General features: G+C 39.9%; 1 protein-coding gene across 1 annotated transcript; it reads right to left on the reverse strand.

The window, feature by feature from the left end:
* Positions 1-4,557: 4,557 nt before the first annotated feature.
* On the reverse strand, positions 4,558-5,519 carry LOC133305283 (nicotianamine synthase-like). The gene has a single exon (XM_061505454.1). It carries the CDS (start codon positions 5,476-5,478, stop codon positions 4,558-4,560), a length of 921 nt encoding a protein of 306 aa, XP_061361438.1. The 5' UTR covers positions 5,479-5,519.
* Between the last annotated feature and the right edge of the window lie 9,166 nt (positions 5,520-14,685).

The following is a 14,685-nucleotide window of genomic DNA, read 5'->3' on the forward strand; positions in this document are numbered from 1 at the left end:
GAGTGTAACCTTTGGCCACTAATCGAGCCTTATATCTCTCAAGAGTGCCATCAGAATTATATTTCAGGGCATAAACCCATCTGCACCCTACTGCTTTCTTTCCGTTGGGTCTATCAATAACCTCCCACGTTTTATTTTTCTCCAAAGCATTCATCTCCTCTTGCATGGCTTGAGCCCAATTCCTATCTTTCAAGGCTTCATGTACTGATTTTGGGATTGCAATAGAATCTAGTGCTGAAACAAAGCTTTTGTGCTGCACAGAAAGATTAGCAGAGGAAACAAAGTGGGAGATAGGGTATTGAGTACAAGAGGGACATGAGGAACAAGTTTTCTTGTGACAAGATCTTTTTCCTTTTCTAAGAGCAATAGGTAAGTCATCAGAAGTAGAAGCAATGGGTAAGTCATTAGAGATATCAGAAGAAATAGACAAATCATGAGAGGAAATAATATTAGAATCAGAAACAGGAGATTCAGGAGACTCAGAAGAAATAGGAGATTCAGGACTTACCAGTGGTTCAGACGATTGAGGTTGCTGGTGAGACGGTATGGGTTGTATCTCAGGTGTATTTGAAGGTTCTGACACACCAGGAGCAGACACACTAGGAAGAGAGAAGATTGATCCAGACTCAAAGAAGGAAGGGGACGAGTCTTCTGAAGAACTATTCTCCCCCTGACGATGAGGACCCAGGAAATAAGATTCAGATTCTTGAAAGGTGACATCCATAGAAACAAAAAATTTCCGACTTGGTGGATGATAACACTTGTACCCTTTTTTATAAGGGTTATAACCAAGGAAGACACACTTTAGAGCCCTAGGATCCAACTTACTCCGATGTTGTTTATGAACATGGACAAAGGCAACACATCCAAACACTCTTGGTGGAAGGCTCTGCAATATGGGAACAGAAGAAAAGAAGGAAGTCATGGAATGAATAGGACGGATATTGTTAAGGACCCGTGAAGGTAAACGGTTGATCAAAAAAGTTGCAGCTAATACTGCTTCTCCCCAATAAGAACTAGGAACAGATGTCTGAAAAAGTAATGCTCTAGCAACTTCAAGAAGGTGACGATTTTTCCTTTCAGCAACCCCGTTTTGTTGAGGGGTATCAACACATGTGAGCTCATGAATCATACCTCTGTCTGAAATGAATTGTGACAGGCGTTGATTGACGTACTCAGTACCATTATCAGATCTGAGTCTTTTAATACCCTTACCAAACTGAGTCTCAACCATGTGATGAAACCGAATAAATATCTCTGGTACTTCAGACTTGTCTTTCATCAAGTATATCCATGTTATCCGAGTACAATCGTCAATAAAAGAAACAAACCACCTAGCACCTGAAACACTGTGCACTTTAGAAGGGCCCCAAACATCAGAATGGATAAGAGAAAAAGGTTCCCTGCTTTTAATAGTGCTAGAAGGAAATGACACTCGATGGTGTTTTGCAAATTCACAAACATCACAATGAAAGGTCTCAACCGACTTATTGAGAAACAGAGAGGGGAACATAGACTTCAAAAGACTAAATGGTGGATGCCCGAGACGCTTGTGATGGAGCCAAATCATAGACTCTGCAGTAGAAGGATGACGTGTCATTAATAACTGATTTTTGCTAGCATGGTCTGGAAGGAGATGATACAACCCATCCTGTTCATTAGCAACTCCAATTGTCTTCTTCGTGGTAAGATCCTGAATAAAACAATGAGAAGGAAAAAATGTGATAGAACAATTCAAATCAGTTGTAAGTTTTTGAGTGGAGATAAGATTAGTAGAAAGCTGAGGAACATAAAGAACATTTTTAAGAAACAAGGAAGGTTGAATTTGAATGTTACCAGAACCAATAACTGATTTATGGGATCCATCAGCTACGGATATAGTATGACTACCAACAGTAGGATGATAAGAACAAAACAACTCAGTACGACAAGCCATATGATCAGTTGCACCAGAATCCAAAATCCACGAGGTTTTAAAATCAGTGCAAGAAGAGATATAGAACGTGTGCTCTTACCAGATAAGATCGAAGAACTATCATGCTCGGCCATTCTTTAACAAAAAAAGTTAACAACCAGCGATAAAATCAACCAAACAGAATATCAAATGACCTCTGATCAGAAAAATAATTACAGATCCAGACAGAAGACAAGAAGACGAGAAGAATGGTGGTGGTCCGGTCCAAAAAAACACGGCCGCACGCGCCTCCACGCGCCGGAGAAAGGAGCTGCGCGTGGGATTCACTCGCCGGGAAAGGGGCGGCGCGTGAGAGCGCGTGGATGGGCTTCGCCGGCTGAGATTTTTCTGGTGTGGTCGTCCGGTGAGCGCGCACCTGTCTGTGGGTGGTCGCGGTTGAAAAATCGCCGGAAAGTGGTCCAAACGGTGAAGACAGATCTGATTGGAGGCGGTCGGAGGTGTTTCGGTCGTTTGTGGCGGAGGAACACTGCGTAGAATGATAGATCGGAGGAAAAATAAGGTCAACAATGGTCCCCTTGGTCCAAAAGGTCCCCGAAAAAATTTTCCGGTGGCGGCTAATGGCGGCAAGAGGCAAAGAAATTAGGGTTTTGTTAAAAAAGAAGATAATATGTGCGGAAGCAAAGCCCTCAGATCGAGAGCTCTGATACCAACTTGAAAAAGGGTATTCTAATATATTATAGAATTGTAAATAATCTGTACAAAGGGTTCTCTATTTATAGAGAATATTTGACCTACTTTTAACCTAATGGGCTTGGCCCAATACAACAAAGGGTTTGACCCAATACAACAATAAATGACTAAATAAAAACTAAATAAAAACTAAATCAATATTATTTACAACAATATATATATATATATATATATATGTATATATATATATATATATCAGAAAAATATTTATGCAGTTACTGCAGATAAGTTATTTGCATTTACTTTCAAAACGATGTCGTTTTGGAATTAAAACAATAAATAATTATAATTATAAAGACTATAATAACCCTGAAATAAATTAAAATTACAAAAACACCATGATTTTCGCCCCAAAATGATGTCGGATTGGGCTTACTGCAGATAACTTATCTGCAGTAACTACAGAAAAAGCGAACCCTATGTATAAATGAGGTTTGTTTTTCTTATGTGGCATGAGAAAACAAACTTTTCCTACACACACCATAAAAAAGTGTGCCACTTTTTTTTTTTTTAAATAGGTGGGTCCCACACTTAATGTATCTATAACATGAGATTAGAATTTTTCTATAACATAAGATTTATTTTTCCCTATATATATGTGTGTGTGTGTGAGGTAGGATCCTTTGACACCCAGGGGCGGACCCACACTTTTGCACTTGTCTGCAAGTGCATACAGTAATTTTTGATATTTTTTTTTTGGCAGGCCCACACTATTTTCTTTCAATCGTTTAATGGGTTCTTTTTTGGTCTTCTTTAAACGCAACTGATGTAGAAACTTAGAAATAGATATGACATACCTTTTTAAAATGCAATTTTTTCTCTCTTTTCTCCGTTTTTTCCTTAAAAATGTTTAATGGGACGACCCTCACCGAGTAGAAATGCCTTCTCCTATTAATGTGTTATCCTATTAGTAGCGGGTGTTACCTAGCCTAAAGTCAATTGGCTCCAATTTCATGTTTCTTGGTTGTTTTTTATATGCATTCACAATTTTCTTTGAAAAAAAATTCAGGTGCAACTCCACCATTAAATGTGAAGACATAAATTAAATTTTATAGGTCTGCCACTGTTGACATTAGTGTTAAATTTTAAATTCTACACATCATCTGATAGCCGTTAGATAAAAAAAAATCAATGGTGTCAGATGCTTATAAATCAGAGTCGTTGATCTTTTTTGATCTAACGGCTATCAGATGAGGTGTCAAATTTGAAATTTGACACTAATGTCAAAAGATCCTACATATATATATATATATATATATATATATATATATATATATATTGTACCAATACATTTATAAAGAATCAATTCATCCCAAAAACTTAAGCTGATGAGTGAGACTACATTAATGATTTTATATATTTTTAACACATCTCTCACACGAAAATCCATTGGACTTAAAATGTGGATGACTTGTGCTAAGAAATTTAATAGAAGAAAGTGGGGGTGGTAAGATCGAACCCGTGACACCGAGATTCTGAAGTAAACAACCAATTCAACTCAAAAATTTAAGCTAATGGATAATCCTACATTAATGATTTTATATATCTTCGCACCATTTATATAGATTACCTTAATATGAAGAACAAAGATGAGGAAAAGTACAGGAAACCATAAAACATGCTATGATAGCCTAGCATGCATTCCGTTATGGCGTTTCAAGAGGGAGATTTGATTTAAAACACAACCGATATCTATTTTGATTTATTAAAAAAGTTAAGAACAACATCACGAAAAGCATATATATATGCTAGATAGTACACAAACGCATCAGACATAAATGAAAACATTAACTATAGTTTGGTAAGTGCTACCGCAAGACACAATCCCCAAGTCAAGCATGTGTGGAGACACCAGATATAAAAAGCTACAATGCTCTGAGAGGGAAAGTTCACTATAGCTTCTCCTCAATGACCAATTCGTCAATCACATTTCCAAGGTTGACAGGGTTGAAGGCTTGCATCTCATCAGAACACTTGTTTTGTAGCATAGGCATAGGGTACTTACGTGCTATGACAACTGAATTTATAACCTCATCTTTAGGGTGGAACACAGAGAGGACCTCAAAACCTCGAAGATCACTAGGATCAACCACTGGATAGAGAAAAGCACGAGCACCATGAGCACTCCTAAGCATCAAGAGTGCTCCTGGGGCCATGTACTTAGCTAAGTGATCAATGATTTTATTCTTTTCATCAATGTCCATGCCCACAAGGGCAGCCAAGAAAACAACATCATAGTCTTTCAAAGCATTGGACACATCCAAGATATCATTGGTGTGAAAAACCATACGCTTTGACAAGTCAGGATGAGAGGAAACCAAGCCTAAAGCTTTGGAATTGGCTAAAGGGTCAATGTCATAGTTGTGAAAAGTAGTTGTGGTTAGGTGATTAGAGGCCAAGACAATTGAAGTAAGAGGAAGGGGTCCTGAGCCCACAAAGGCAATTTTGCTAGGGACATGGGTGCAGTGTTGGTTAAGGATAGTGAATTCAAGGAGAGCAAGCTTGAGGTAATTGGAATAGTAGGGGAAAATGTGGAGATGATTGAGTGAGTTCTCGTATGAACCTAGGATGGTTGAGTAGTGGCTCTCCAAATGGCCTTCAGCTTCACCACAAAGCCTTATGAGCTTGGATCTAATCTCTTGCACACTTGTGCTGAGCTTGGTAACATCAATGGGGCTAGGTAGCATGCATGTGAGAACAAGTTGGGTGAAAAGCTTGTCGACATTTTTACAGGGTTTGAGAGTCTCTAGGCTTGAGATTTTATCATAAAGCTCGCAGACTTTTTCGACCAACAACTCTTCCTCGCAAACCATGTCGACACTATGTGAATATGGCTCAAGAATTAGAAAAGGCACGTTACACACTCACAGGTACGTCATAGGACAATGGTAAGGGTCAATATTTATAGAGATGCTAAACATATATTATTGACAACAAAAATTAAGTTATTTCTTTTTATGGTGGGTTAATAGGTTAATGGATCAATATTTATAAATAAACAAAAAAGAAACAAAAAGTTATATTCCATTCACATGTTTCTAGCGTTGGATATATTAATAATATAATTCAACAGTAGATTCACATATTGTTGAGATATATAGTCCCACATTGATTGGATGGGCAACTAATATGGCCTTTATAAAGCCTTGGGCACTCCCACCCCTTGAGCTAGCTTTTGGGGTGGTGACCTCAAGGTTCTTTACATGGTATCAGAGCCTCACCGTCCCCCGCTTTAAAAAGTGGAATTAAAAAAAAAAAAGCACAAACAGGTAAACCAAAAATGGGCCTGTGCAATTCCACGCTTCTAGCCTAAAGGGGTCTTGCGTGAGGGGGCGTGTTGAGTTATATAGTCCCACATTGATTCGATGGGCAACTAATATGGCCTTTATAAGGTCTTGAACACTCTCACCTCTTGAGCTAGCTTTTGGGGTGGTGTAAAGTGTTGAGTTATATAGTCCCACATTGATTGGATGGGCAACTAATATGGCCTTTATAAGGTCTTGAGCACTCCCACCTCTTGAGCTAGCTTTTGGGGTGGTGTATCCCAAAGTTCTTTACACATATAAGTCTAATAGATAAAAGTATGATTATTTTGGGTTCATATGAGCTAGAGCCCAATAGCTTGTATTATTTATAGTGTTTCATAAACTGAAAATAACACTATTGAACATTCCAAACTTGATGCATACTTCAAGAACCTCTAAACTCTTCTCTCTCATCAAACTCATTACCTCCAACATCTAGTACATAACCATTTCATGCCCAAGTCCTTCTCGCCCATTTTAACATTATTAAACTGTGTTTTTCGATATACAACTCATTTCTCATTCACTATGATCCAACTCATCTAATTTTTCCACTGCAGGTTACGCAAGAGTTACTCTTGACTATTAATAACTCTAGTTTCATGGCTTCGATTCCATAGATTCCATAGTATCCGCAACATATAACACCAAAGTTTCCAGCACATAGACATGCCATGTCAGGGAGAAAAATTCAAAGCATGAAAAAAGATACAAGAAGACGACAAACATACATACGAGGTCCCACTAATGACATTCAAGCTTTTCAGTAGTGATGGTTCATCATTTGCTGTTACTAGTGACATCCAAGTTTGTCAATGAGCCAATGACACAAACCAATGGTCAATCCGTTTCGTTCAGTCCAACCTGTTATAATTCATGATTTAAATTAAACTATGATTTTTGATTTTGCTTCTACTTAAAGACTATCAATGTTTAAGCACATTTACATTAAAGAATTACACAAAAAGTGCTGTAACTTGAAGAGTTTATAAAGTTTCATCTCGAAAACTATTTTATACCTTCAAGATCACGAAGATGAAAACAACTATGAAAGAATTAACAAAAACAAATTGAAAAAGAAAAAATCAAATTAATCATAAAAGGTATAATAAAATCACAAAAATCTGCAGTTAAAAGAAACAAATCTAGAAAACCAACTTCAATATCTAAAATATATATTTAAAATTATTAGTCATTTTAAATGACATAAGTTATGTCATTTTAGAGGAGAGAAATAGACATAATAAATGAAAATCATATGGGAGAAAGTGGGTGATTTTTTTAATTTAAATTTTAAATAAAAAATATTATTTGTGTCTATCTCTCTCTTAAAATGACATAATTTTATGTCATTTAAGATGACAAGCAGTTTTCCCTAAACAAAAAATGCCAAAACAAAAAAAATAAGGAAACAGCCCTTTATTTCTTTCAAGCTATTCATTAGTTGCCTATGGTTGTACATTTTTCTCATCTTTGGAAAAAAATTTATAAGATCCCGGCTCATGTTATTTTTTTCTCTCACAATCGAAACTTTTTTTTGACTATTTTATCCCTACTTTTTCTTTTGTTTTCAATGAGCATTTGTAAATTATATGGGACCATGGAATAACTTCTCCTCATCTTGACCTTCTTGTAATAAAATGTTAATTTTGTACTAAAAGGTGCATTTTAATTTTTTATTAAAATAGATGAAAATTCGTAGTTTAAGTAAATGGAATTACTTCATTTAAGCGAGAGAAGTATACTTCTCTTTATGAGCTCAGTTTATACAATAACGTTATTTGTGACTATATATATGAAAGGAATCAATTCTCTAGTGTGTTATTTAATATCTGAGATCCTAATTATTTACGGACAAGTCAATGGTGATGAAAAATGAGAGCGGAAAAATATTAGAATAGAAAATAGCAATATCACTATCTTTGATTTACTAGTTATGATCCTGTCAGATGACATGGTCATGTTAACTAACACATGAGATGATTCATTCTTTTTTTCTTTTCTTTTTTGAATAAATTCAAGGATATCCTCCGGCCGCAATCGAAGACTAATCCCTATCGAGCACTATCGGACCCTTTCGGGGGCGGCTCTCCCAAATCCTTTTTTTCCATTTCCAGGCTCAAACTCGAAACCTCTGGTTAAGGGGTCCAGGCTCCTTATCACGTGTGCCAAAGTAGTTTGGTGAGAGGATTCATTCTTATATATATATCCTAATTTTTCCACATTAATGCTCTTATAATACAAATTTTCCTGTGACACTTTATTGAAAGAAGGTCTCAATGAGAGTGCCAGTGGTTGCCTAGATGTAGATATCAGTTGAGGCATTTGGGGTCGAAAAAGGGTAACGTGAATCAACGAAGGATTTGAACCAAAAGCTACTTTGCTGGCCCCGCATTTCGTTGTTTTTTTGGCCAATTTCGTCACTTCCACTATCAGTTACAGAGTAACAGCACCAAATGCGACTACTCGACGCTGAACTAAAGGGAATAGTGCAAAGACACTCTTTTAAGAGGTGAGGTAGTAGGACAATAGAAAATGAAAGTTTCTATAGGATGTTGTCAAAATGGACTCATCTTGTTTCAAATAACTATATTTTTCTAGTAGTTATGCTCCCTAGCTTCATCTAGCTTTCGGTTGCACCATAAGGAGAATTGCTTAAATTAAAAAAAGGGTTATGATCACAATTGAATGGTGAGCATGTTGGATGGCTATGAATGAAGTCAAATCCACTTTATCACTGCTCAAAAGGATGTGTGACAACCACACGACGCCATGAGCCACCTCGCTCCTTGCCTGTGGATTCTTCTATCATTTAGTCCATGCAATACCACAGTCATCCACTCTAGTACCTCAATTAGAGTTGAGGCTTTTTTCTTTTGTTATATCGATTACTTGCTCCATTTTGACCCTTTTCAGTAACATCTACACAACTTCAAACAGCACATAAAAATAACAATTAGTAGTAAGCCAGTAACAACATTAATATATTGTGTCAAAGACTAATTTACTTCCGTGTTAATGGGGAGAGGTGACGAAAAAAAAAAACGTTGATATCTGTGTACTATTTGTATCATTAAGCAGGCTCGGTACACCGTAGGTTAACGTAGAAGTGTAAATGAATTGAATTGCTTGTGAGTTATTCTGAGTTTGACTCTTTACTTCAATTGCTGGTTAGAAAGCATATATGTGTTGGGTTTCCTCCTTCAATGCTAAGTCCAAGCCCATTTGAGGGGTTTCCTAAAAACCCTAACCCTAATTTCCACCTCATCTATATATATATTCATTAGTTGAGGGTGGAGGCTAGGTCAGATTTGAGAGAACAAATTTGAGAAAATTATTTGATTGTTTGAGCAAGGCTTTATGCTTTGCATTTGAGAGATCTCTAGAGAGAGAGTTTGAGTAAAACATCTCTAAGGTTGTTTGATTATCACCATTGTTGGGGGTTGAGTTAACCACCACATTGATGTATTTGATTATTTGTAACCATTATTTTCATAGTGGATTTTTTATCTGGACTAGGTCCCGTGGGTTTTTACTTCTTCATTGGAGAAGGTTTTCCCACGTTAAAACTGGTTGTGTTTTTCTTCTCTCTCTCCTCTTTTGATTTTTTCGTTTTTGATTGTTCCGCTGCGCTGCCTGACCTGGTGAAGTTCAGGCCGAGGTATTGCCGAGATCCGAGATCAGGATCTTGTTGATTGACTTCCGCACAAAGGCCCTTGAGCCGAGCTTGAGGGAACCGAGTTTTCCCAACAGTGGTATCAGAGCCCGAGTTCGACGGGTTCTGAGGGAGACGAGATGGAGACCAGTGGCATAACTCATGATGGAGATATGTTCAAGTTGTCCGCAGATAATTTCACATATTGGAGACCGATGATGGAAGATCATCTCTACTGCAAAGATTTGCATGAGCCCATTATCCTTGATGAGAGACCGGCAGACAACAAGATTGATAAGGAGTGGGAGATCCTGAGTCGGAAGGCGGTAGCCACGATCAGAAAATATATTGATAAAAGTCTCTTTGAGCACATGTCCGAATTCACGAACGCGTATGAGTTGTGGACGAAGCTAGAGTCCATGATTCAGAAGAAGACTCCCAGGAACAAAGCACACCTGGTTCGCCGACTTGTTAAGCTTGAATACAAGGACGGTATAAGCATGATTGAACACCTAAACACCTACAAATGTATTGTGAATCAGCTGTCAAAGGCTGATATGAAAATTGATGAAGAATTGCAGGCATTGCTGCTGTTGAGCTCGCTGCTAGAAAGCTGGGATACTCTGGTGGTGACCCTGAATAACTCGACTCCAGATGGAAAATTGAAGATGGATGTCGTGACAGACAGCCTCCTGGGCGAAGAATCCAGGAGAAGAGAACGAGGTACTTCGAGTACGTCTGAGGCCAACGTTGCTGAGAACAAAGGGAAATCCGACTCCCGGGGTAGAGGTCGTGACAGACGAGACAAGTCCAGAGGTCGGTCAAAGCCGAAATATGAGTTGAAGTGCTTTCACTGTGGAAAGACAGGCCATAAGAAGCCAGACTGCTGGACCCTGCAAAATGACGAGAAGAACGGCTCTGTGAAGCCGGATCAGATTATTCCCAAGAAGAGGGAAGACAAGAGCACCACTGCGGTGGCTGCCAACCCGGATGCCGAGATATTCCTCCTTGGTGAGGATAATTATTTGAATGTTGCATATGATGACTGCACCTGGATTGTTGACTCTGGTGCCTCCTTCCGCGTTACTCCACACAAAGGTTTTTTTTCCTCTTATCGAGGTGATGATTTTGGAGTCGTGAAGATGGGAAATCAAGTGACCAGCAAGATTGTTGGTGTCGGTGATGTAACTCTGACCACAGATGTCGGATGCCGACTTGTGTTGAAAGAGGTAAGGCATGTTCCTGACAGGCGTTTGAACCTAATCTCGGTAGGCAAGCTTGACGATGCCGGGTTAGTGAACTACTTCGGTAGTGTCAGATGGAAGCTGGCCAAGGGAAACTTGGTCGTGGCCCGAGGTAAGAAAGAAGGCTCCTTGTACGTGATGCAAGGAAAGATCATTGGCGGAGAAGCCAATTCTTTTCGAGATGAACCTAGCTTGGAGTTATGGCACAAGCGCCTCGGCCACATGAGCGAGAAAGGGCTACAGATCCTGAACAAGAAAGGATTACTGACCGGGTTGAAAGACCAAGCGTTGGAGAGTTGCACGCACTGCCTAGCTGGAAAGCAGCACCGGGTTTCTTTTGTGAGACCGGATCAACCAAGAAGACGAAGGAATATTCTTGACCTCGTCCATACTGATGTTTGCTCCATGTCGAAGAAATCTCTTGGAGGAGCTCGGTACATTGTTTCATTTATTGATGACCATTCCCGCAAAGTGTGAGTATATTTGTTGAAGACTAAAGACCAGGTACTCCAATCCTTTAAAGAATTTCATGCTATGGTTGAAAGGGAGACTGGCAAGAAATTGAAAGTGGTCCGATCTGACAATGGTGGTGAGTATTGCGGCCCTTTTGATGCATACTGCAGAGCGGCCGGGATTCGACTTGAGAAGACGCCCCCCAAGACTCCACAATTGAATGGACTTGCTGAGAGGATGAATAGGACTATTGAAGAGAAGGTCCGAAGTATGATGTCCAATGCCGGATTGCTGAAATCATTCTGGGGAGAAGCCGTCAAAACTGCTGTTGACTTGATCAACCTCTCACCATCACGGCCACTTGAAGGAGAAATTCCAGAAGAAGTCTGGACAGGTCGGAAAGAGGCCTATAATCAATTGAAGGTGATTGGATGCCGAGCTTTCGTGCATATCCCTAAAGATAAAAGGGCAAAACTTGATGCGAAGACAAAAGAATGCATCTATCTCGATTCACCAAAATCCGAGTTCGGGTTCCGACTTTGGGATCCAATCAATAAGAAGATCGTGAGAAGCCGAGATGTGATCTTTCATAAGCATGAGAACATTCATGACATCTCGAAGCCCAAAGTCCGGGTTACTGTCAGACGTGAAGAACTCGTCCCTCCTGTCTGAGCTGAAGCAGGGGGAGAAAATCAAGATAATGAAGAAATTGATGACCAGCAACAAGCTGAAGATGACCAAGACATTGAGGTTCGAGTTGATGATGAGATCCGGGATGAAAATGATGAACTGGTTCTCAAGATGAAGAACAACCGAGATATCCAACTCGAGAAAGAAGACCCTCTACAAGGTACCCATCTGATGAATATACCGTTGTTGCTGAAGATGGTGAGCCTCAGAGTTATGATGAGGCTGTGACTAGCTCAGAGAAAGAAGAATGGGAAAAGGCAATGCGAGACGAGATGAAGTCTCTGCACGAGAATCAGACTTATGAGCTGACCGAGTTGCCTAAAGGAAGACGAGCTTTGAAAAACAAATGGGTCTACAAGATTAAGAATGAAGAGAACGGGCAAAAGCCGAGATACAAAGCTCGGATTGTAGTGAAAGGCTGCAATCAGAAGAAAGGAGTTGATTTTGAGGAGATTTTTTCTCCTGTTGTGAAAATAACCTCGGTCCGAACCGTGTTAGCCATGGCGGCTTCGATGGACCTCGAGGTAGAACAAATGGACGTGAAGATGGCATTTCTTCACGGTGATTTAGAAGAAGAAATATATATGGAGCAACCTAAAGGATTCCAAGCTCCAGACCAAGAAGACTTGGTATGTCGGTTGAAGAAGAGCCTCTATGGCTTGAAGCAAGCACCTCGGCAGTGGTACAAGAAGTTTGAATCATTCATGACTGATCATAAGTTTGAGAAGACTGAAGCCGATCACTGCGTATTTGTGAAGAGGTATGAGGCCGGAGATTTTCTGATTTTGTTGTTATATGTTGACGACATGCTTATTGTAGGGAAAGACAAATCGAGGATAGCCGCCCTGAAAAAGGCGTTGAGCTCGTCCTTCGCAATGAAGGACCTCGGCCCTGCAAAGCAGATTCTCGGAATCAAGATCATCCGAGATAGACAGAAGAAGCTATTGTGGCTGAGTCAAGAGAAATATATTGAGAAGATTTTGAAGAGATTCAGCATAGACAAAGCCAAAACAGTGAGCACCCCCCTAGCCGGACACATAAAGCTGAACCAAAAGCAGTGTCTGAGATCTGATGAAGACAAAGATGAGATGATGAAGGTCCCGTACCAATCCGTCGTCGGAACCTTGATGTATGCAATGGTTTGCACTAGACCCGACTTGGCGTATGCTGTTGGAATGGTAAGCCGGTATTTGTCAAACCCCGGCAAAGAGCACTGGGAAGCAGTGAAGTGGATCTTCAAGTACCTCCGAGGTACGACCGACTTATGTCTCCGATTTGGAGAAGGCAAAGCCGAGTTGCAAGGCTACTCGAATTCTGATTTAGGGGGAGATTCCGACTCGAGGAAATCGACGACGGGATACATGATGAGATTTGCCGGAGGAGCTGTCTCTTGGCAATCAAGACTTCAGAAATGTGTTGCACTATCGACAACTGAGGCTGAGTACATTGCTGCTACTGAGGCAAGCAAAGAGATGTTGTGGATGAAGAAGTTCCTCATGGAACTCGGCCATGATCAAGACAAGTACGAGCTGGGTTGTGACAATCAAAGCGCAATCCATCTTGCGAAGAATTCGACCTATCACTCCCGCACTAAGCATATTGATGTGAGGTATCACTGGATCCGGGATGTGATGGAAGGTGGAGAGCTCGAACTCGTCAAGGTGCACACTGACCAAAATTGGTCCGACATGATGACGAAGCCGGTTCCAACAAGAAAAATTGAAGACTGCTGTGAAGGAGCCGGGTTGATGCTGAAGCCGACGCATTGAAGTCGGAAGGGGAGATTTGTTGGGCTTCCTCCTTCAATGCTAAGTCCAAGCCCATTTGAGGGGTTTCCTAAAAACCCTAACCCTAATTTCCACCTCCTCTATATATACTCATTAGTTGAGGGTGGAGGCTAGGTCAGATTTGAGAGAAAAAATTTGAGAAAATTATTTGATTGTTTGAGCAAGGCTTTATGCTTTGCATTTGAGAGATCTCTAGAGAGAGTTTGAGTGAAACATCTCTAGGGTTGTTTGATTATCACCATTGTTGGAGGGGTTGAGTTAACCACCACATTGGTGTATTTGATTTTTTGTAACCATTATTTTCATAGTGGATTTTTGATCTGGACTAGGTCCCGTGGGTTTTTACTTCTTCATTGGAGAAGATTTTCCCACGTTAAAATTGGTTGTGTTCTTCTTCTCTCTCTCCTATTTTGATTTTTTCGTTTTTGATTGTTCCGCTGCGCTGCCTGACCTGGTGAAGTTCAGGCCGAGGTATTGCCAAGATCCGAGATCCGAGATCCGAGATCAGGATCTTGTTGATTAACTTCCGCATAAAGGCCCCTGAGCCGAGCTTGAGGGAACCGAGTTTTCCCAACAATATGCCATATTAAAACACTTCATGAATCATGACCGACCAGGGGTGAGTACAATTTTTATAGGCAGCTTTACTTTTTTATATAATATTTGAAAAAAAGTTATTTTTCCGGATTTAAACCCAGTCACAAAGCCATTAAACCATAAAAAGTAGAATAAAACCACTAAATCAATCATTTGACCAATGACTAACGCCAATCACACTAGATGGATGGTATGGGACATGCTCGGGGATGCGATTTGGGGGCAACACATTGTGAGGTGCGATTTTGGATTTAGTAGTTGCAGCTCCAATTTTCTTTTACTATGTTGA

The sequence above is a fragment of the Gastrolobium bilobum genome, unplaced genomic scaffold (genome assembly GCF_033153095.1).
Source record: "Gastrolobium bilobum isolate Gb01-03AN ecotype WA unplaced genomic scaffold, APGP_CSIRO_Gbil_v1 utg4294, whole genome shotgun sequence".
NCBI lineage: Eukaryota > Viridiplantae > Streptophyta > Magnoliopsida > Fabales > Fabaceae > Gastrolobium > Gastrolobium bilobum.